This window comes from Lithobates pipiens, unplaced genomic scaffold (assembly GCF_037356315.1).
Source record: "Lithobates pipiens isolate NorthernLeopardFrog02 unplaced genomic scaffold, aLitPip1_a1.2 Scaffold_8, whole genome shotgun sequence".
Classification (NCBI taxonomy): Eukaryota; Metazoa; Chordata; class Amphibia; order Anura; family Ranidae; genus Lithobates; species Lithobates pipiens.
The window spans coordinates 328,947,814-328,971,822 of NW_027507903.1; the positions used below are offsets into that span (position 1 = coordinate 328,947,814).

At 43.0% G+C, this 24,009-nt stretch overlaps 1 protein-coding gene across 6 annotated transcripts in view; it reads right to left on the reverse strand.

The window, feature by feature from the left end:
- Window positions 1-743: 743 nt before the first annotated feature.
- Window positions 744-24,009, reverse strand: part of TCERG1 (transcription elongation regulator 1) — a 136,965-nt gene continuing 113,699 nt past the window's right edge. For all 6 annotated transcript variants that reach the window (XM_077472999.1, XM_077472998.1, XM_077472997.1 and 3 more), the window contains 4 exons: window positions 23,110-23,289; window positions 22,839-22,922; window positions 12,696-12,796; window positions 744-1,729 (listed from right to left, as the gene is read on the reverse strand). In XM_077472999.1, the coding sequence (XP_077329125.1) occupies window positions 1,528-1,729; window positions 12,696-12,796; window positions 22,839-22,922; window positions 23,110-23,289 (567 nt within the window). In that variant the 3' untranslated portion in view covers window positions 744-1,527. The remainder of the gene's footprint in view (window positions 1,730-12,695; window positions 12,797-22,838; window positions 22,923-23,109; window positions 23,290-24,009) is intronic.

Here is a 24,009-nt window from a genome sequence, read left to right on the forward strand (position 1 = left end):
AGCATTGGTAAAAATAGTACCGCTTTACTGCTGATGCCCGGGGCGGCTCGTTGTGAAAGGGGTCTTAGAGAACTATAGGTTGAAGCATGGAGTTTACATATTGTGGGTTGAGCTGAAAGCTCACAGAAAAACAAAACAAACAAAAAAAACAAACAAAAAACAAACAATACATCACTTAAAAGCTGAACACCAGCAATAGTAATTTAAGCAGCACTGCTGCTGCATCAAAAACTTAATATAGAAGCCGAGATTGTACTTTACAAAATCATGCAACATTATCAGAAGATACTAGAGGTGGGTAGTTTCTGTGGGGCATTATGTGATCCAAAACACACGTTCTTGCTAACTATCTCTCAAGAGCCCTCTAAATCAAAACCGGTTTGCTCTTGGGGGTGGATTGCAGCAGGAAAAGGCAGAACAGCCTGTCTAAATCTTTGAGAAGGTCCTCCAACTGCAGGTAGTGCCAATGTAATGAAATCCACGCTACATGTACAGAACTACTAGGAGACACTTAGCAAATGGGCACCCTACTAAAGTGACTAGTCTTTTTTTTTTTTTTTGTAATAAAGTCTTGCTGCATGCAATTTCAAGTAATGCTTTAGGACTAATTTCAAGTATCTACAGAGTCTATAATGGTAATGGATGGCACATTAAAGTTGCACTTGCAGCTAAAAGAATACACATTAAGAATCTGAAATTCTGCTACATTTATGCTGAAAAAATACATTTATACAAAGTACATATATATATAAAAAAAAGGTTTATTGTACTTCAAATACACAAACTCAACAAATTCCTCGTTCCAAAATGAACCTTCAAGAAAAAAAAACAAAAGAAAAAAAAACGACATGTCTAGCAGTGGAACACAGTTTTAGGAACTACTTTGATTAGTAATCCCCCCCATCTATTGCAAAGTAAATGAAAACGATGTTCAGGAAAAAAAACAAAAACATTTATACAAGATGATTAAGTCAGTTGTGTGACAACAGATGAAGGCCTCATTCTAGGGTCTGGACTTGCTGGTACTTTTGAAAGGGAACAAAAATAAAAAATAAAAGCCTTTCCAATTCAATAAACGAAATGAAAACAGCTGTGGAGAAAATCAGACTTGTATTCCAGCAAAGTATCTTTCAGTCTGCCATGAACAGTCCAAAAATACTTTAAAATGGTTATCGCAATCCAATAAAACACTACTTAACTCTGCTTTTATGGCACCATACTTTCCAGTCAAACTGACTTGAAGAAATCAGATCGCTTCAGATGATGCAAACCATTTGAATATCTAATAAAGCACATATGACAGCTGTGACAACTAGATTAGATTTCTAGAGTGTTGGACAGATAACCATTTTCCAGCATAATCCTGCTCTTCTTTTTTTCTCCTTGTGTACATGAAGTTATTTGTATTTTCCTTTTTTCTTTTTTTGCAGTTTTTAGGAGAATGACCCAAGATAAACCTTGCGTTTTTGCTCATGCAGTTGTTCTGAACAGTTGGTATGAACCGACATATATCCACAGATGGCCCTGTTATTTTGTGGTTCTTCGCGCAGGCTCTGAGGCAGTTGGTGGAGGTGGTGGGCCCCGCCTATCAAGATCGTCTACATAGGATACAATAAGTTTACGTCTCTCCTCGGGAATGCAGTCAAGTACTAGATAGCGTTTGTCATTTTGTAGAATCTTTTCAACGTCCTTTAGATGCTGGTCAGATTCTTGAACTAATTTCTTTGACCTATAAGAAAATGTATATTTTATTATAATTTGGAGTGAAGCAGGATCTGAACACACACAGTCATTACCACTGTCTATAATTGGTCCTATACTGCGACAACCAGAACACCTTAGGAGTGTGTTCATATATTTCCATACAAAATGCATTAGGAGGGTTTTGACAGCATTATTATGCAGCAAATCCTTCATAGAAATACACAGAAAAGGCACCCCATAGAGTAGAACAGGAAGTTCATCTAACAGCAATGCACAAGTTGCAAAGGCCATAATGTCATCAAAGGAATTGCAGTCTGCTCACATAATTTGTAATAAAAACATATTTGCTATTCTGAAGATTCCCTCCAACCACTTTGCTTATTTTATTGATACTGCAATTCTGTACTTGCCAAATATGCTGCAGAAATCTCCCTCCACGGAGTCTGGGTGCAACCATTTTAACTGTAGGCAGCTGAAGCTGCTGCCTGTTCACTTCCTAGACTTACACAGACACACCTCCCAGCTCTGCAGCTCTCATTGGCCCTCTTCTTGGCAAACAGAGCTGTGCATGTCATAAGCCTAGGCTTTTTACCAGACAAGAAACAGGAAGTGGGATGTATAAAGTATTTACTGGCAGAAAAAAAAAAGTTTTACTATCCAAAGTTAAAACAAGGGCAGAGGATTAAATAGATGGAAAGATGAAAAGAATGACTGAAGTTCCACTCTAACAGAGTTGTCCTGGCAGGGAATCAAATGCTCCCTTACTGCAGCCATAACTGAAAAAAAAAAAAAGGATTTTTATAACACATTACCTGTAAAATCCTTTTCTTTGAAGTACATCACGGGACACAGAGCCATAGTAGTTACTATGTGTGTTATAGGCCACCTTCAGGTGATAGACACTGGCACGCCCTAAATAAAAAAAAGTGCACGCCCTATATAACCCCTCTCACTGGTGGGAGCACCTCAGTCTTGTAGCAAAGCAATACATGTGTATACCACAAGAAGGGAGGGACCTCTGTGTCCCATGATGTACTTCAAAGAAAAAGATTTTTTACAGGTGAGCTGTTATAAAAATCCTATTTTCTTATCGTACATCACGGGACACAGAGCCATAGTAGTTACTAAGTGGGATGCCCCACAGAAAATGGCAACTGAAGGGAGGGAGACACAACAAAGTAGGGCACCAAGAGACTAGAGGACTCATACTGCAGCCTGCAGTATACTGCGCCCAAAGGCGATGTCCTCATGCCTTTTACATTTACCTGATAGAATCTGGTAAATGTATGGACCGAAGACCAAGTTGCGGCCTGGCAGATTTAAGCCATGGAGGGTTGGTGATGCCCTGCCCAAGAAGCACTAACAGCCCTGGTAGAGTGTGCTTTAATATGAAAAGGAGAATGTTCCTTGTTAAACCATAAGTTTGATCATTTGACGATCCATTTAGAAATAGTAGCTTTGCCTGTCCTCTTTTAGGACCATCTGGCAACACAAACAAAACATTTGTTCACGAATCTGAGTGGTCACTTTCAATAGACCTTGACCGCTCTCAACACATCAAGAGAATGTAGTGACCTTTCTTCCACAGAAAGGAAGTTCTGAAAAAAATAAAAAAAATAAAAATTAAAGGCAGAATATCCTGGTTTAAATGAAAATCCGATACTACCTTCGGTAAGAATTCAGGATGAGGCAGCAATACAGCCTCATCCTTATGAACAGACACGGTTCTTTACAAAAAACAGCAGCCAACTTTGATACTCTTCTTGCAGAAGATATGACAACCAAGAAAATTATTTTTCCCCTGTCAAGAGGACTAAGGGAATATCTCGTACTGGCTCCAAAAGAAGGCTGCTTCTATAAGCCGACAGGACTAAAATTAAGTTTCAAGGGTTATGGGGTGACCAAACTGGAGGATTAATCCACGTTACCCCCTGAATAAAGTTACGAACCAGAGAGAGTGAAGCAAGTGGTTGATGAAAAGATAGACAGATAAGGTCGACATCTGGCCATCAATAGTAATCAAGGCCAGCTTAATTTCTAATCCTGTCTAGGAATTCAAGGATCCTACCTATGACATATTTCCTGGGGTGCCAACCCCTGGATTGACACCAGGAGACATACGCTTTCCAGATTATTGACTCAGGAGGCCGGCTTCCTAGCATTTAACCGAATTAGAACTACTGAGGCTAACTGCCCACGATCTTACAGAATGTGGGTCTCAATAGTCAAATCGCTAAATTTAGCGTATGTAAGGGAGGATAGAATACCAGATCTCACGAGAGTAGGTCTGGCCATAGTGGTAGGATCCAAGGATCCCTCACCGCCATCTTATAATCTCGGCAAACCAAGATCTCCTGGGCCACACAACCGGCTTCTTGCTTGATCCTGTGAAGAAGGCGCAGAAGCAGCAGAACAGGAGGGAATGCATAGATCTGTAAAAAACTGATCCCACAGAAAAAAATAAAAATAAAAGAGGTATCTTTCTTCCAGGAATAATTGTTGGCGACTCAAGTAGTCCGCCTGCCAATTCACTATTCCTGGATTGAAAATTGCTAATAGGCAAGGAATGTTTTCTGCCTAGATAGAATAAGATTCACCTCTTTCTGGGCCGCATGACTTCTCGTGCCCCCTTCGTGAATGATAAAAGCGACAGCTGTGGCACTGCCGGATTGGATCCCGATAGGACAATTCCGTAGTTTGAGCGTCCAGGCCTCGAGAACCAGGTATACTGCCCAAATCTCTAGAATATTGATGGACAAGGTCATCACTGATTTGGACCATTTTCCTAGGACAGATGCTTCTTCCAGGACTGCTCCTCAGCCCAGAAGACTGGCATCTGTCACCTTCCAGGTAACTGGTAGAAAATCTTCAAAAAGAGAAATTCTCTTGGATATCAACCACCAATTGGGGCTCTGACGCACATTTGGGGGATAAACACATTGGGAAGCCCAGAGCTAGGGCCTTACTGTTCCCAGTTGACAGGATACTGTTTTGCAGCAGTCAAATAAAACCATGCATAAGGAACGGCCTTGAAAGAACCCACCATCTTTCCCAACAAATTCATGTAAAGCCGAATAGAAGGATTCTTCTTTGACTTGAGTAACTAAATCAGTTCCTTTATGGAACTGATCCTTTCCTGGAGAAAAAAAACATCCTCTTCTGAGCTATATCAATGATCACCAAGTACTGTAATCTCCTTGATGGATTAAAGAAGGATTTCTCTAGGTTGAGAATCCAACCTAGGTATTCCAGGTAGCTAACTGCGGTGACCAAAGTTTGGATTAAGCGGGCTTCCGAATTGATCTATGAAGAGAAGATCTAAGTAGGCTAGTATTGTTATGCCTTGAGCCCTTACCCTGGCTTAAGGAGGAGGCCAGGACATTTGTAAACACTTGAGGTGGAATAGCTGCTAGACCGAAAGGCAGAGCTACAAACTGAAAGTAAAGATTTTCTACCTCAAAGCAATTTCTGGTGAGCGGGGATATAAGCATCCTTGATGCCAATCAATGCCAGAAGTTCTTCCCCCTTGTAGGAAGGAGACTGCTGATCGGACAGAGAAAAAACAAGGAGACGGGAACTCCAGCATGTACCTTGGAGCTATTGAGGAAGTCCCCTATTCGTGCTCCTGTCAGATCCTTGAGAAATGCAGAAGGATTTCCCCTATTGAGCGAACGGGGCGCCTCCTGAGGAGGCTTCAGTATTTTGTAGGTTTCCTTCCCCAAGACCTCTTTTGTCCCGGGGGTTAAATCTGAGGATTACCTTTTGAACCTGACAGCAGAAGCCATCGTGACTGCCTGGAGGCTGATACCCCACAAAAGAAGGAGCTTTAAAAGTGAAACTATATTTATTCCTTTACTAAAAAGGTGGTACTTTTCCCACTAGAATTTCTTTGGATGAATTATCCAAACATTATCAAACAGCTGTTTCACCACAAAAGGAAGACTAGCCAGGAGCTTCTGCATGGTGAAAGGAAGTTTATCCTCCGCTGACGTGCGTTCCTGCACTCATGCATTTAGCTGTTTGTGTTAGCAACAATGTGCACAGAACCGTGTATAGCACCTGGTATTACCAAGCGGCCTCCCATACAGGTACTAACCATGCCTGACCATGCTTAGCCTCGGAGATCAGACTAGATCGGGCGCTTTCAAGGTGATGTGGCCGTAGGCATCTCAGCAGTTGTGTGCTTGGCTAGTTTATAAGCAAGCACCTGCATGAGGCCCTTGTGGAGGTTCTACAATAGAAACTCACAAAGCAATTATTGCAAACATAAATCTAACAGATCCTGGGCCTGCTGATCAGGATACCTCAACACCTGTTAAACTGGTCTCACAATGATTAAGCAATTACTGTCAGCGCAGGCTGCTCAATCTGCCAGAGAAAAAAGTTGTTTTTTTAAACAAGAATTCTAACATTTTATCCGTTGGATGCCTAAGCATTTGATCATTGTCTGCCGAACCAAAGCTCTTATTCACAAAGGATATAGCAGCGTTAAATACTGGCAAACTCTACTTAGTGAATTTCCTCCACCATAGGATAAAGTGAAAAAAAAAAAAAAAAAAAAAAAATTTTTTATCTGGGAGATCCTCTCAGATACAAAAAAACTTTTCCAACAATAAATGGACAGGAAAAGGCATGCACAGTTTGAGGAGGCTTTAGCGAACCCAAACACTCAGTTAAGGGAGCATAAATGTGGAGCGGACCAAACAACAAGAAATTGCACCATCAATCTTAAAATTGAAACCAGCTGATTCTCCCACATTTGGCACCTCAGAAGAATAGTCATCAGCCTCACTACGGTCCCCTGAGGGGATTCATCTTGTCTTGCTCCTAGAGGAGTAGGCTTTCCAGAGCTTGAGGGGGACCCTTTTAGCTCTATTTTGAGGGTGTTTATCCCCTCCTTCTGACCTTAGCCTGATGTACAATGCAGAGGTAACATGAAAAAAAAAAAAATCGCATACACTGCTTGAGCAATAGTACAGCCACTGCTATTAATGCTCAGCCTCATGTAAATAGTAAATGTGTTCAGCAGGAAATGCCTGTATCACCAATACCTCTTTCCTGCTCCCTTTGCGCTCATGTCTCGGTGACAATTTTGCAGCCAGCACAAATTGAGTTTTTTTTGTTTTTTTAAACCCACTCCCTGTTGGAGGATGCCAACGCCACACTAAGCATCGCCCCCACCTCGCATTTCGCGCCCCCCCCCCCCCCACCTTCTCTTTCAAAAAGTTTTCCCACGCAAGCATAGGCCTCCGATCCGAAGTGATTGGCTTGTGAGTGAGGGAGGGATGGTGTGGAGGAGACCTGGAAGCCACCCATGTAGGGGCGGTGAAAGAAAACGGCATTGCCAATTGTTTTCAGTTCTCCCTTATACTCTGCCTCATGAAGAGAGGAAGAGTTCAGCCCAGGTGGGCATGTCTGGAGGAAGCAAAAAAAAAAAAAAAAAACTTACTGGACTGCCTACTGGCTGGAGAAAATGTGTGCTGCTTCTGTGACACAGCGTGATCTCTGAGCAAAGCATGAGAAGGTATGTGCTCCATACAGCCCCCAGTGGTGACACATTAGGCATAACATTTACTTTAAAGGAGACAATTCATTAGAAAATGTAAAAAATGTATTAGAAAAACTTTGCTTACCTTTCCCACCGCAGGGCTTTCTGTAGTAAACCAATGGTCGACAAGACCGCCAGCCCTTTTTTCAGACCAGCCACTGAAACTAGCAGAGAATCTGACTTCCGGAAGGGAGCTGTGGCAGACAGATATACCCTTAGAGCCCGGACCACGTCCAGGGAATGGAGGGCCACCTCCTTAGGATGTGTCAGCTTAGGAAACAGAGATGGTAACACAATATCTTCATTGAGATGGAAGGCCGAAATCGCCTTCGGCAGAAAAGAAGGTTGCGGACACAACACCACCTTATCCATGTGGATAACCAGATAGGGCGACTTACAAGACATGGCTGCCAGCTCAGAAACCCTCCTGGCAGATGTAATAGCCACTAGAAAGGTCACTTTCTGAGAAAGAGTCAACAAAGGAATTTCCCTGATGTTCTCAAACGGCGGTTTCTGAAGCGCCGATAGCCCCAGGTTCAGATCCCACAGAGGTAGGGGTGGACGCACCGGAAGGAATGCATGCCGGACACCTTGTACAAAGGTGCTCACCAAAGAGTGAGACGCCAGGGGTCATTGGAAAAAACAGCCAGGGCTGATATCTGTCCCTTGATGGTGCTCAAGGCCAACTTCTGGTCCACTCCAAGCTGTAAGAACAGCAGGATCCTGGACGCCACCCCATCTCCTCACACATGGAGATACAAGAGTACGAGGGTATATCTTCCGAGAAGAAGATTTTTGTGCCCTCAGCATAGTGGAAATTACCGTGTCCGACAGACCTCGGTTTCCTAGTACCTGGCTTTCAACAGCCACGCTGTTAAAATCAGCGACGGTAAAGCAGGATCTTGTGACAGAAGGTCTTCTCGCATTGGCAACCGCCAAGGAGCATCCGCCACCAGGCGTACCAGATCGGCGTACCAAGGACGCCAAGGCCAATCTGGGTCAATCCTCCACTCTGCGGAGCAGGCGTGGTTACAGTTTGAGCGGAGGGAAGGCGTAAATCAGCCGGTACTGCTCCCATGGAGCCATTAACGCGTCTGGTGTGCGTCCGCCCAAGGATCTCTTATCCTGGACATGAACCTCCGCACCTTTCGATTGAGCTGAGAGACCAGAAGATCCACATCTGGTGTGCCCCACTGCAGGCAAAGAGGCCTGAACAGTGACCATTCTCCTGGGTCCAGCATCTGGCTACTTGGATAGTCCGCCTGCCAGTTTTCTAATCCCGGGATGTATATGGCCGACAGGGCCAGTAGGTGTTTCTCTGCCCACCGACGGATGTGAGCAACCTCCCATGCTGCAGCCGAGCTTCTTGTTCCTCCTTGATGGTTGACATACAGTATGCCACAGCCGTGGCGTTGTCTGACTGGATTCTGATCGGACAACCTCGTAGTCTCACTGACTATGTGGAGAGGCATAGCCTGATCGCTCAAAGCTCGAGCACACCGATAGGCAGCTGGGATTCCTCCATCGACCAGAGGCCCTGGGTCGATTGTATTCCCAAGTACTCCTCCCCAGCCAGTCAGGCTGGCGTCCGTTGTGATCACTGTCCAGTGAAGAGGCATGAACGATTTCCAGGACCGAAGGGCCAGAGATCTCAGCCACCACAGAAGAGAGTCCCTGACTAACTGGCTCACCCGAATCTGCCGATCCAGAGATAACAGAGATATGTCCCATTTTGACAATATCTCCTTCTGCAAGACTCTGGTGTGAAATTGGGCGTAGGGTACGGTCTCGAAGGAGGCAACCATGAGGTCCAGAACTCGCATGCAGAAAGGCAGCGATGGCCACCTGCGGGTTATCAACAGCTTCACCGTGCCTCTGAGACTCTGCAGCTTGTCTAATACCAACTTTTTGAGGTTCAACACCCACCAAAACTCCTGTAGGGTTTGCATGGTGATCGTCACATCCTCCCTTAATTCTGAAGCGGAAGCTGCTCTCAGAAGGAGATCGTCTAGGTAACCCCACATTGTGATCCCACATTGCTACACCAACGCCAAAATTGGAGCCAATAATTTGGTAAAGACTGAAGCCAGGCCAAGGGGTAGAGCCAAACTGGTAGCGGTCTTCCCCTACTGCAAAATCGCAGAAACCTCTGATGCCTGAGGCATATGAGTATGTGCAGGTACGCGTCCTGGATATCCAGAGACACCAGGGAGTCCCCATGATGGAGTGCAGTGAATACAGAGTGAACCGATTCCATTCTGAACCTCTGTACTTTCACAAAGCAATTGAGGGCTTTCAGGTCCAGAATTGGACGTATCCCTTCCTTTTTAGGTACTACAAACAGACTGGAATAGAATCCCTGAAACCTTTCCGTTTCTGGAACAGGCACTATCACCTCACAGATGAGCAGCTCCCTTACTGCCCCAAACAGGGTATAAGGGTATACTGGAGGGAAAGAATCTGTTTGGTGGCCAAGAGTGGAACTCTATCTTGTAGCCCGATTAAATCAGTTTGCAGATCCATTGGTTACTGTTGCTGATGACTCTCTGTCCAGTGTCAGCTCCCAAGTGTCCAGGACAAAAAAAAAAACACACTGTTCTGAGGTACAGGAACCAGTGCTGGGGAGAAAAACCGCGCCGAGGCTACAAGAAAATGGCCCCCCGGCACCCTGTATAGAAAAATAAATAAATAAATCACAGGGAAAATGTCCACCGAACATGCTTCTCACAGAGGCAAAACCACTGTACACAGAGAATGGTGGTGGTCAGCGCTATGGCGGCAGCACATGCAGAGCCCAGACACCAGCAGAGACAAAGATGACAGCCCAAGGACACAGACAGCCAGCGTAGCCCCCCAATCAAGGATCAGAGTCCCCCGGAGGACCCCTGGCTCAGGTACACACCGCACTACAGCCCAGTCATGCAGCATCCCCCACGGGGGGGACAGGGAGAGAAGAAAGGGAGAAGTGGGATCCCCTAATCGACCTCCCAGGGAATGCCCAGCTGCTCTGTCCTGCCGAGGTAGGGAGAGCTGTACTTACCATCTGGATGAGCTGGAGGCATCCCATCACAGACCCACACCCGGAGTAGTACGGGGTGGGCCACGGCACACTGCGACAAAGAAATCTGTAGTCCAGTCATATGTATGCTCGGAGCATTGCGCTCACCGGCAGCCCCTGGAGCCTGAGGGGCATGTCGTGGCCGACCCAGCGCGTAGATAGGGCCTGCACATGCTCGATGGCCAGGCTGGGGAGACTACAAGGATCTATATTATCCATCCTGTCACCCAGCCGGGTGTTGCTAGAAGATCACAGGATCTTAAAATCTTGCGCAAAAGGCAAAAATCCAGAAAAAAATCCCCATGACAGATGGTCCCGGCAGGGAGCCTAGGTCCTTCTTCACTAGGCAGAAAAAAAACTTAGCTGCAGGAAGCAGGCTGAGGGGTTATTACCAGAGGGACTGCCCCCTGGGCGGAACTGTACAGTTCTGTTTTTCACATGTATTACATGCTCTGCCTAGTCCTCTCCTGAAGGTGGCGTAATAACCCTATGGTCAAGATTAATGGAGCTGTGTCCATCAGTGAATGAAAAAGAAAAAGAGATTGCGCAAAAACTCAAACACATCAATAAAGAACTGCTCAGAAAACACAACATGTGAGTGAATAAGTCACTATGAATCAATTATCGTGTCAAAAAAGTCCCAAACAAACACAGGATGAACTTGAACAGAAAGAATCCATACAGACAACTTATAATTAAGGTGTTAAAAAGTCCCAATATGACACAATGAATTTGAAATAGGATGTCAATGAAGGCAACTTCTGATGCAGCCCCTGGAAATCTGCAATGGTGACTGGTGAATGTTTACTATCTGAACGGAGAAGTTAAAAAGCCAGATGGCCTCTTACCGGACACAATGGACCCTAAATTATAGGGGGTCAAACTCTCCTGATATCCACAGTGTTAGCTGTGATGTTCCACTCCAAAAAGGAATAGCTGCTCTCTCTTCTGGGACAGTGAGATGGTTTAATAACTTTTCAGCCTTCCAGTCACTCTGCTCGAAACTCATTCAATAAGTTTCAAAAGGACTTAGAAGAAAAAGAACTTCATGGTGCAGTAAATGGTAGTTTATTCCAAATTTTCCTTAAGCACAACGCTGTGCTTAAGGAAAATCGAGCAGAGTGACTGGAAGGCTGGAAAGTTAGTAAACCACCTCGCTGTCCACGACGAGAGAGTGGCTATTCCTTTTTGGAGGGGACCGGGTGGAACATCACAGCTGACACTGTGGATATCAGGCGAGTTTGACCCCTATAATTTGGGGTCCATCATGTCCGGTAAGAGGCCATCTAGCTTTTTAAACTTAATTCTCTGTTCGGATATTAAGCCTTGACCAGTCACCATTGCAGATTTCCAGGGGCTGCATCAGAAGTTGCCTTCATTGACATCCTATTTCAAATTCAACATGCCCGTATTAGGACTTAACACATTAATTATAAGTTGTCTTTATGGATTCTTTATTTTAAAGTTCCTCCCGTGTTTGTTGGGACTTTTTCAACACGATAATTGATTCATACTGACTTTATTCACTCACATTAAGTGTTTTCTGCCCGATTATTTATTGATGTGTTTACGCAATCTCCTTTTTTCTATATAGGTTTGTTAATTGAGTATTTAATTCTTTGAGATAGGAGCATACATACATACACATTTTTTTCACATATGAATTGTATTTTTTACACAACATTTTTAAAGTTTATTGATCACATTACTAGTTTGGTGAGTGCAGAATTATTAAATTATAAAATGAGGGGTCATCATCATTTGGTGAGTGAACGTTTCTTTTTGGAATCACTGGTGGATTATGGCTTGGCACAGTGGTGAAGTGTGAAAAATACACAATTTATCGGAAGCACAGGGCACTTAACAGTACGAACATTGGAAGCTTTATGTATAGCACAAAAAAGTGTTTTTCCAAATTTAACTATTTACTTTATAATTGTATGATATATGGCTAGAGAAGAAAATTGAAGCGTATACAGCCATATTTTTTTTTTTATCCTGATGTCAGTGCCACTGGCTGCACCAGTATGGTGTGAATGAGGGGTCTTGTGTTAATGCCCCCTCAGATGACATGACTGATTCCCAGCACTCACAATTTGTAGTCAATCTTCTGCGTTGCGGGACACTGGATGTTATTCAACCTGAAAATAGGTACTTCTTGGAACAGCTTGATTGAATTATTAAAGTCATTTATTTTTTTACACCTTTTAGGGAAACTTATCCCCAAGATGGGCTTCAACATCTAAACATGAAATCCAAGTGTCAGAAAACATGGTTAGGATTAGTAAAACAGCCCCTTCTAACGCTCAATGTGACAAAATAAATGTAAGATTTTTACTGACTAATCAAGAAAATATAACAGCTTACGTTTCTAAAATTACAAACCTGTATGTAATAAATTTTGTTTCCTTCAAAAGTGTTCGGAAGTCAGCTTTGGCAGTTATGTGTTTATCTCGGATATATTCTTCAAATTCTCTTTGCCTTTTCTGCAAACACAAAAACAAGTAACTCCAGCACTATGCAGATAGAAACATAACCAAACATAATAGGGTAATATAATTTGTTTTACACAGATTATGGATGGAATCACTTTGTTAAGCACCTTTAAGAGGGCTTGACTGGTGCTTTAAAAAAATAAAAAAATAAGAGACCACATTCTGAGCAAATATTTTAAAAATAACCTGAAAATAATTTCTGAAGTGACAGATTTTCTCAGTGCATCTAACAAGCTAAGTGAGGCCTTTTATTACACTATGCCTGATATCACAGGTTATGACTATTTCCATTCAGTTTAAGCAGATGTGCATCAATAAAGGTGGAACAGCAAAGCGGTGCTGTATTATAAAGCAGTAAGCACAGAATGCTTGAGCCAATATGGCTGCCCCATGTACAAACATGGGGGGGGGGGGTATTTATAAATGGCAAATCCACTTTGCACTGCAAGTGCACTCGCTCTAAATCTAAGGGGTATTTCACGCGTCTAGTTTTCAACAGCACCCTCTCCTGGAGTCTATACCCTTTAGTCAGTATCTACGCATTAAACATAATTGCTCCAATGAGAGAGTTTTTCAGATCAAAGCAAAAAAATTACAGACACGCCTTTTGGAGAGAGGCTATTCTAAGACCTCTCTGAAAAAGGCCTATAAAAAAAAAAAAAAAAAAAAGACTAATATACTCTAATAAACATGAAAAAAATTGTCATTTAATTAAAAAATACTGGCATCTTGTCTATGGATCCAAATCTGGGTAGATTTGTGTCCACTAAGCCACTTATTACCTTTAAACGTGCCACATCCATTACGGACTGTATCGTTCAAAGTAAATTCAGGGGTGAGAAACATGGAGATCCATGCAAAACCTTAGGTACTTATACCTGTGGGGGCGGGGGCCTGCATGGTTTGTAGGTATATACAAGTAGGATCTTCCTGCATCTTTGCCCAATGGCAAGCGGTTCAAAACAGCACATTTTGCTAATTGCAAGACGGAGGGGGTGGTGTACCTACTACTTTGTGACTGTGGAGCATTTTACATAGGAAAAACCAAGGTGGTATTACGATCTAGAATATCTAAACACATTTGGAGTATGGAGAAAGCTGTTCCAGATCTCCGCCTAGGACGTCATGCCTTGTCCTTGCATTGTGGTGTCTTTCCTAGGGTAACATTTTTGGTCTTGGATAGAATACACCCCAGTGCAAGAGGGGGGGAGACTGGAACAAGACCATACTTCAAAAGGGAACTTAAGTGGATTTTCCTACTACAGGCTACAATCTTTCCAGGTTTAAATGAGGCTGTCAATTATAGACCCTTTCTTGAAGGTTTCCTATCGGGAGGTATGGAAAAATAACAAACACCCGATACAAGTGTGTGTCGATTATGCGGATTAATTGAGGAGTAATGGGTCGTTTTCTCTTCTTGCTTCTTTCTAATGCATATTATTGTAATGTAATATATTTTTTTGAAAGTACGTTTTCTGTGAGCGCCTCAGATGCACGCAAAAACATATTGTACAGCTATTTCTATGATGTTTTGTAAATATTCTATATAACTTTTGGATATATTGTGTAATAAAAATACTTTATAAAAAAATTATGTGTCACATATGCCTATAAAGTCCCACCAAACAAGGGAAAAAAGATTTTTGTAAATCTAAGGGGTATATCTGAAATAAGGAAAGCTCTGCTGATTTTATCATCCAATCATGTGCAGGCTAAAATGCTGTTTTTTTATTTTCCTTGCATGCCCCCCTCAGATCTACAGCAACTACTTCCAGTGCAAAGTGGATTTTCTTTTATTAAATAACCCCCACTGTACAATTAAAATCTCTAAACAGAAATAAGCTTTTAAAGACATTAACACACCATTAAATTTATTTAAAAAAGGAATAAATAAAACAGTTACTGCTATTGACATTTTTAACTTTCATAGCCTACTTCATTCTAACCGTGGTTGGATGTATGTGAAATTTAGAACAGGCGTTTGCTGTTGTAAACAGGAAAAAAAAAAAAAGTACATACATATAATATACATGCACAAAATATATCTATCTATATATATATCCTGGTTCATTCAGGGACACATGAATTCAGATAAAGTTTGGACTATACTGCCTACTGGGGGATTGGACACTGGCAAAAAGAAAAATTATATGCCAGCTCCCATATAACCCATCCTCCACCCAACATGTCTCAGTTTTTCCTCCTTCACTTCTCGTGCCCCAGGAGGATGTCAGCTCTGCTAACAAAACAAAACAAAACAAAAAAAAAAAAACAAACAAAAAAAAAAAAAGGTTCAATAAAGGTTCCTAGCTACATCACTGATACAGTGACCTTGTCACCTTTGGGTGCACGACTCTCCGTGCACCAGCTGCTTACGTTTGCGAGTACCTGAAGCTCTGCCTCTTACTTTGGATATAGTTACTGCTATGTGGATGCAATATGTATGCATATAGGCGGCATTTCTGCTGCTATGAGGACTCCAGTCCATATTGCCCTAGAGGTTTTGAGGGCGTATACTCTATCCTTTGAGGGAATTGGCACCTACACTCTGGAAACTGGTGCCCCCTACAATTATAGGGTCCATTATTGAAATCTCCTTCAGCTCCGCTGGTTGGGTCCAGGTCAAATCTCTTGTCCTCCGAGCATGAAAAATAGGATTTTTACAACAGCTTACCTGTAAAATCCTTTTCTTTGAAGTACATCATGGAACACAGAGCCATAGTAGTTACTATGAGGGTTATAGGGCACCTTCAGGTGATGGACACTGGCCCACCCTAAATTAAAAAGTGAACTCCCTATATAACCCCTACCACTGATGGGAGTACCTCAGTTTTGTAGAAAAGCAATACACGTGTATACCAAAGAAGGGAGGGACGCTGTGTCCCGTGATGTACTTCACAGAATTTTACAGGTAAGTGGTTATAAAAATCCTATTTTCTTATTGTACATCATGGGACACAGAGCCATAGTAGATACTATGTGGCATGTCCCATAGCAATGCCAACTGAAGGGAGGGAAAAAAAAAGTAGCGCACCAAGAGACTAGAGGACTTATATTGCAGCATGCAGTACACTGTGCCCAAAACGAGATATCCTCATGATCTTTTACATCTACTTGATAGAATCTGGTAAATGTATGGACCGAAGAACAAGTTGCGGCCTTGCAGATCTGAGCCACGGAGGTTTGATGATGCAATGCCCAAGAAACACTAACAGCCCTGGGGAAGTGCGCTTTAATATGAACAATTTCTTGATAAATACATTTAGAAATAGTAGATTGACGCTGCCAACTCCTGGATTCACACCAGGAGAGATATGCCTTCCAGATTCTATAGTATATGACTCCGGAGCCCGGCTTCCTAGCATTAACCAAGTAGAAACTACTGAAGCTTACAGCCCATGATCTTTTAGAACGTGGGTCTCAATAGCCAAACCGCTAAAATTTTGCGTTCGTAAGGTAGAATGGAATACCGAACCTTGCGAGAGAAGGTCTGGCCATATCGGTAGGGTGCCATTTTTACGATCTCTGCAAACCAAGATCTCCTGGGCCACAAGAATTACCTCCTTCCCTTCTTGCTTGATCCTGCGAGAAGGTGCAGAAACAGCAGAACAGGAGGGAACGCATAGATCAGTGAAAAACTGATCCCACGGAAAAACCAAGGCACCTGCTCATTATGCCAAACGGATCCCTTTGTCCTTAAAACAAAGTTGTCGATTTTGTTGTTGAACCTGGACAAACACAGATCCATGTCCGGAACTCCCTATTTTTGGCATATTGACAGAAAGCTGTCAAGGTGAAGGGCCATTCTCCCAGCAATGATTGTTGGGGACTCAAGTAGTCTGCCTGCCAATTCTCTATCCCTGGAATGAAAATTGCTGATAGGCAAGGAATGTTGTTTCCAAAGATAGAATATGTTTCACCTCTCTCTGGGCTGCATGACTTCTCGTGCGCGATTGGTGATTGATATAGGCTACAGCTGTGGCATTGTGGGATTGGATCCTAACGGGACAATTCCTTAGTCTGAGTGTCCAGGTCTCCAGGGCCAGGCGTACTGCCCGAATCTCTAGAATTTTGATGGGCAAGGTCATCTCTGATTTGCACCATTTTCCTTGGACAAACGCTTCTTTCAGGACTGCTCCCCAGCCCCGAAGGCTGGCATTCGTTACCACCTTCTGGGTAACTGGTAGAAAGGATTTTCCTGTTTGAAGATTCTTGGATTATCAAACACCAGTTGAGGCTCTGACGCACTTTGGGAGATGAACGCATTGGGAAGTCCAGAGCTTGGACCTTCTTGATCAAAGTTGACAGGATACTGTTTTGCAGCAGTCTTGAATGAAACTGCGCATAAGAAACGGCCTCGAAAGAAGCAATCATCTTTCCCAACAAGTCGAATAGAAGGATTCTTTGTTTTGATCAACTGAATCAGTTCCTTTATGGAACTGATCCTTTTGTGGGGCAAAAACACCCTCTTCTGAGCTGTATCTATGATCAGCCCCAAGTACTGCAATCTCTGATGGTTTGAAGGAGAATTTTTCTAGGTTGAGAATCCACCCTAGGTATTCCAGGTAGCCGACTGTGGCGACCAAACATTGGTTTTAAGCGGGCTACCAATTGATCTATCAAGAGTAGATCATCTAAGTAGCTAGTATCGTTATACCTTGAGCCCCTAACCTTGTTAAAGGAGGAGCCAGGATCTTTGTAAACACTTGAGGTGCAGTAGCTAGACAGAAGACAGAGCTACAACTGGAAATTAAGATTTTCTACCTCGAAGCATAGAAATTTCTGGTGAGCTGGGAAAATCGGTACATGGAGAAAGGAATCCTTGATGTTGATTGACGTCAGAAGTTCTCCCCCTTACAGGATGGAGACTACTGATTGGATTGACTCTCAATGCGAAAAGAACAGTATCCAAAAATTAGTTTAGATCTTTGAGATCTAAAATGGGCCCGGCATCCCCGTTTGATTTTGGAATCGTGAAAAGGTTTGAATAAAAACCCCAATCCTTGCTCTTCCAAGGGGACCACCAATATCACTCCTTGAGACAAGCAATGATCCAAAGCTAGAAAGACTTTCACTGGATCTCTGGGAACGTTTGATCTGAGAAAACAAGGAGACTGGAACCCTCGGAACTCTAGTTTGTAACCTAGAGAAATTAAGGAAGCCACTCATCTGTCTTGAAATTGTTCCTGCCAGACCCTTGAAAACTGTAGAAGCGACCCCCCCCACACTCGAGCAACCCTTCCTTTTGTGGGTTTCCTCCCCCAGGTCCTCTTTTGGCCCTGGGCTGACCCTGAGGTTTACCTCTTAAACCAGATGATGGAGGCAGTCATGACTGCCTTGAGGCTGATGCCCCTGGCACCGGAGAAGAAGCACGTTTTAAAAGAAAAAAAATTCTTAAACTTCTTTTTAACCGGTAAAAAGGGAACTTTTTCCATTAGAAATTCTTTGGATATACTTATCCAGATCATCTCCAAATAACTGTTCACCGTGAAATGGGAAACTGGCCAAGAGCTTTGCAGGGTGCTTTGGCTGACCAATTTTTTTCAACCATAGGATTCTACGCACATTTACCAGCCCTAGCATGAGCCGTAAGGCCTGGAGAATAGAATCTTTCATAGCGTCTACTGTAAAACACAATACTTCTGATATTCCGACCAAATCTTGGGCCTGTTGATCAAGAATAGTCTTGAGTACCTCCATATACTGGTCATTTAAGGACAGAGTATAGCTTCCAGTGCAGGCTGAACCTGCACGCAAAATATAGCTTTTAAAAAGGAATTCCAACTTCTTATCTGTTGGATCCTTTAGCATATGAGCATTGTCTACTGGACAAGTCAGGTACAGGGGATATAGCAGCATCAACTGCTGGAAATCCCCATTTCTCATAGAATGCTTCCTCCATAGGATAAAGTATTGAAAACTTTTAATTGGAGGAAAAAACTATTTATCTGGGTGCTCCCACTCAGAATACATAAGCTTTTTTTAGGATAGGAAAAGGCATGAACAGATTGAGGAGGCTTTAGTGAACTCAAACCAGAAGTGGGCTCATCGATTGACTGCGCTAATTGGCAGTAAAAATGTGGAGCAGACCAATTCAGTGAGAGATGGTACCAACCCCTGCAAAGCCGATCCTTTCATATTAGGTTCTTTGGACATCAGCCTCTTCCTGTTCCCTTGATAGAAATTAGTAATCTCTCGGCCCTTGTTCTTCAGCATGAGGGTCCTGAGCAATGGACAGGGACCTGTTATGCTTAGTCCCACACTCTGGGATGCGATTAAAGCATCAAGCTTTTGCTCCAAACTTGTATGAAGTGGAGACTTGAATGGTTGGAGAAAAAAAACAAAAACGTCCTTAGTCATATATACAGGGGCTGTAATGCTAAAAACAGCTGCAACAATTGCCCCTCCTGATGGCTCATTCTGACCAGCCATATTACTCTCAGGGGAGGATGCCTTTTTGAGATGGGTCTAGGCTCCCTAGTGACTATAGTCTTTCTAGAGACCCTTTTTGAGGTCATTTTAACCTCCCTTACGATCATAGACCAATGTACAAAGCAGAGGTACTACCAGAAGGAATGCATGCATTGCTTGAGCAACAGTCCAGCTCTGCTACTGCTATTAATGGTCAGCCTGATGCAGTAGTAAATGGGTCAAAGGAACGCCTGTGTCACAAAACCACATATATACCTTCGGTTGTGTCCCTCCACAACTTGCAACAGCAACAATGGTGCCATTAAAAACGCACATTCCCTGCACTGGGCATTGGAGGACGCCAACGCCACGCTAAGCTGTTCTTTCTTCCCTAAAAGAACAGCATAGGGGGGCATCTAGTGGGGAGGCAAAACCCCCCAGACTTACCGGGGGTCTGCTGCAGGCAGGAGGAAGAAAAAAAACTGCAGTTTCCTGCACACATCGTGGGCTCTCTGAGAAGCATGAGACGTAAGTGCTCTATACAGCCCCCAGTGGTGACACATAGGCATGACAACATTTACTAAATTAAAAGGAGACCTTCATAAGAAATCTTCTTAGCAAAACTCCACTTACCTTTCCCGCCGCAGGGTTTTCTGTGACAAACCAACAGACCCAATCGTCACCCTTCACGGTGTGTTCCGTTAAACCTTCAGGAGCTGGGGATTCTTGAGGAAACCCACAATCCTGGACCTGTAATAGCACCACTGCCAGTAAAACCTCATGGCCTTACTGCCAAAAGTACTGGATCCGGGGTACATAGGGTTGCCACCTCATCCCTTTAAACCCGAACACATATGAATTGCACAGGTTCTCTGGCTGATTGAGGTGGTAATTAAACTCACTTGGTGCCTTATCTGCATTTAATTAGCCTCAGAACCTGTGTAATTCATATGTGTTCGGATTTAAAGGGATGAGGTGGCAACTCTAGGGGTACAGCTCTCTAAAAAGAGAAGCGTTTTAGGCAAGACCTTGTTTCTTTGGATACGAGGTCCGGGTAACATTCAACTTGGCCAAAAAGACACTTTGAATGGATCTGGCTGCATGGCTAGCCCCAGCAAGGATTGCTCAGTGGAGCTCAGCACAGCATATCTTTACTCGTGACCAACACTTTAGACACTGGCGAAAAAACTGAGGTACTCCCACCAGTGGGAGGGGTTATATCGGGAGTGCACTTTTTAATTTAGGGCGTGACAGTGTCCAGGTGAAGGTGGCCTATAACCCACATAGTAACTACTATGGCTCTATGACCCGTGATGTACGATAGTCTATTGACATCTCAGTGTTTCCAGAAGGACTACCTGACCTACAAGGTGGCCCTAGACCAGCTTAGGCTGTCCCTTACATAAATAAGGACCTGGAACCTCAGCATCTCTTGGATACACCTGTTCCTTCGCAAAGCACTGTGTTTTAGGCTAATCCTTTTCCAGGCATCCACTCTGCAGTATGCTCAGGTAACCTGTGAAGCATTAGAGAGAGGTGGGGCATGACCTAAGTGTAATATAAAAATGTATTTATTGGAGTGAAAGACAACTAGCAAAAAACTTACACAAACCCTTAAAAGAACTTGCTCATCAATAGGATAGGGCCTCTGGTTGTAACCTACAGCATAGCTGGACACCTTGGTACAAGCGAACACACTTGGGCCCCCTTTAACACTTGTGTGACCTGAAAGTCGCACGATTTTGACGTGACTTGAAGCAATGCCTGTGTAATCATGAGGTCTATGGACCACAAGTCACCTCAAAGCGGGATTAAAGTAGTGCAGAGACTACTTTGAAGTCACACAAATATGAATGGTACTCATTGGAAACCATGAGGTACGACTTGTCATGCGACTTTGCAGTACCAAGACGCACAAGTGTGAAAGGGGCCTAAGTGGGCTGGTGGGTAACCTGTAGAACCAGGATGACAAACCAGGGGGCATCTGACTAAATGCAATAAATTACAGGCAGTATTAGGTGCATTAAAATTAGTAACTCACTTGGTACAAAAGAATTGGTATTTTTTACATCCCCACAGTCAGCAGTTGGCTCTGGCATGTGGAGCATGGAGTCTCTTCTGTAAAACTTGCAGCCTTGTTGTCCACAAATAGAGCCAAAAACCAGCTGTAATGGAGGATGCAGAAAGGAAAAAGATGGCCGCCGGACTCCTTCTTTGGGATGCAGAGCACACTCGAAATGACGTGGGGGGCGGCGGCGGCAGGGCCACATTTTTCAAGGCCACCAAAGCCTATTTCTCAAGCTAAACTATACATGAAGATGCCCAGATGTTCCAATTGAACTTTGTACTTGTTTGCTGTACTCGTTATATCCTCAGTATACAAATGACACTCATTGTGCCACGTATCCCCCTTTTTCTATCGATCTATATAACCTGTGAAGAGAATTCCAGCTCCTTCCTAAAAAGGCCCAACACCTCCAAAATCCATCTGATTAACACTCTGCAGGGTTCCTGTGTTGCTAGCTACCTGGCTCTGTTGGCCAAAGCTGTTCAGCTTAAGTCTTTGTTAAAGAGTTCTAAGCCTTGTATACACCCAGATCCCTTGTCATCACATAGGTAGTTCACCCCATCTCAAAAGTGTAGGGCATTAGGTAACTAACACACACACTAGCTTTAGCGTGTTCCAATTTTTCCTGGCCCATCTCATCTCCCCTCCCGGCACTGGCTTGGGTTTGGAGCAGGCCTGGGCCTATCTCTATAGACCAGGTAGTCCCTGGCAAGATACTTTACCCTCTTCAGTCAGCTGTGATTGTTCCCTCTACGTGTCTGGGCAACTTCACTCAGGGGAGTACCTTAATCCTTAGAGCTACGATTTGGCTCCTCAGAACAAATAGTTCTATTCACACTAGCGGCTCCCACCTTGACCAAGTTTCCAGGTTCGTTGGACACATCCAGGTGTGGCAGTACATCCATTTCTGAGTAGGAGTGGGAGTCCTCCCATGCACGGAACAATGCCAAGAGCTTTAGTCTTGCTCACACTGTCTTTTATAGGTAAAATGCCTTGGAAACTCTCTCTCGACAGCCAGTGTCCAATCACCTTCAGATACTTGCCTATAAAACCCAGTTTCCTGAGTCTGCCTGTGCCCTGTACTCTAGGATCAAAAAAAAAAAAAAAAAAAAAGGAGTTTACGACTTACCATAAAATCCTTTTCTTTGCAGTCATTAATGGACACAAGTCTGGCCCCTTTGTTTTGGTTCATGTTCTTGGTACTGCTTTGCAATTATTCATGCTAGCTAGCAGATGGGGTATAGGGGGGGCTGACTTACAATAGTTGTTTGCTAATGTCCCAACCTCCTGTAAGCAGCAGTATAACCCGACTGTATTCCTGTGTCCCTCAAATAACACTAAGAAAAGGAGTTTACAGCGAGTACAAAAATCCTGTTATTTTCCATGCAATTTTTAAATGTGCCTTTTATTACTCCAATTTTTCAACAAACTTGTTTAGGTAAAACCAAGAGAAAATCTGTATGGACAAACCTTTTTGTTTTAGTAACCCAAAATATATAACAGAAAATAAAACACACATTTGATGAAAGCCCAGCAATGAATTCATTTTCTTACCCGGTCACTGGACGAAAACTTAATAAACCGAGGATCATCTTTTATAATTTTCTTAACTTCTTTCCAAGTTGAAGTTAAAGTAATCTGGAAAAAAAAAAAAAAAAGTTTAGTTAAAAGGTCAGAAAGAATCTTAAAACTATACTAAACAGAATGACATGGCTATGAAAAAGGTACACAAAAGACAGAAAGCCCTGTAAGTGGACATTGTAAATACCCATTTATATTAGTATATACAGTACATTGCTTATAGTCGGAAGCCTTAAAAACATACTGTATACGTTTCATCCAGGAGCTGTCGGAATTGTTCACGCTTCTTTTTTGTAAGCGCGTCAATGTGTTCATTGAAAAGTTTTTCTTTTTCCTCCCTTTCTAATAGTGAGCCAGATTCCCATCTGTGATCTTTTCGAAGCGTCCTTCTGGTGTCTGACCATGAAACATCTGACGATCGCACCTATTAAATTAACAGAATGCAATTATAAGTTTTTAGTTTTTACAAATATAAAAAGTAAATAAAATACATGATTTGTCTCTCGAAAAGGAAAATTACAAGGACTTGGAAAAATTTATTATAGATATTTATTTGAAAATCAGGTGATACCAATGCATTTTCTGAAACCAAGTGCTAAGTGAGAGAAGTTTATTTTAATTATTATCTGTCGCTTTTTATGTAAAAACTGCACGCCAGCAACTTGTAGCAGGCATCTTAAAGAGGAACTGCAATCTGCTCACAATTTGTAATAAAATACCTCTTTGCCATTCTGAAGCTTCCATCCAACCACTTTGCATATTATTTTTGTCCCGTAGTTACTCTTTTTAAACAATCAACTATCAAGACATACCTTGACCTTAAAGTGGAGCTAAACTTATCTTTCCTTTAATAGTCTGAGTCCCTTTGCTGGCATGCTGGCCTTCGCCAGTCCTTATTGGCCAGCCCAGAATAACCTCACTCCTGCGCACGAGCACACGTGCAGTCATTCTGGCACACAGGCATTGTGCCAGGTTGTAAACTGAATTGTGTTTGCACAGTGCAGCGTACATTCCAAAGATGAATGTGAACAGTCAGGTAGGTTTCTTTTATTGCTGAAGAGACACTGCATGTCTCTTCTGCAATAAAGAGCCTGCCTAGTCAAAGTTTTTGACACCGGGACTTTAGTTAAACTAATGGGTTTGG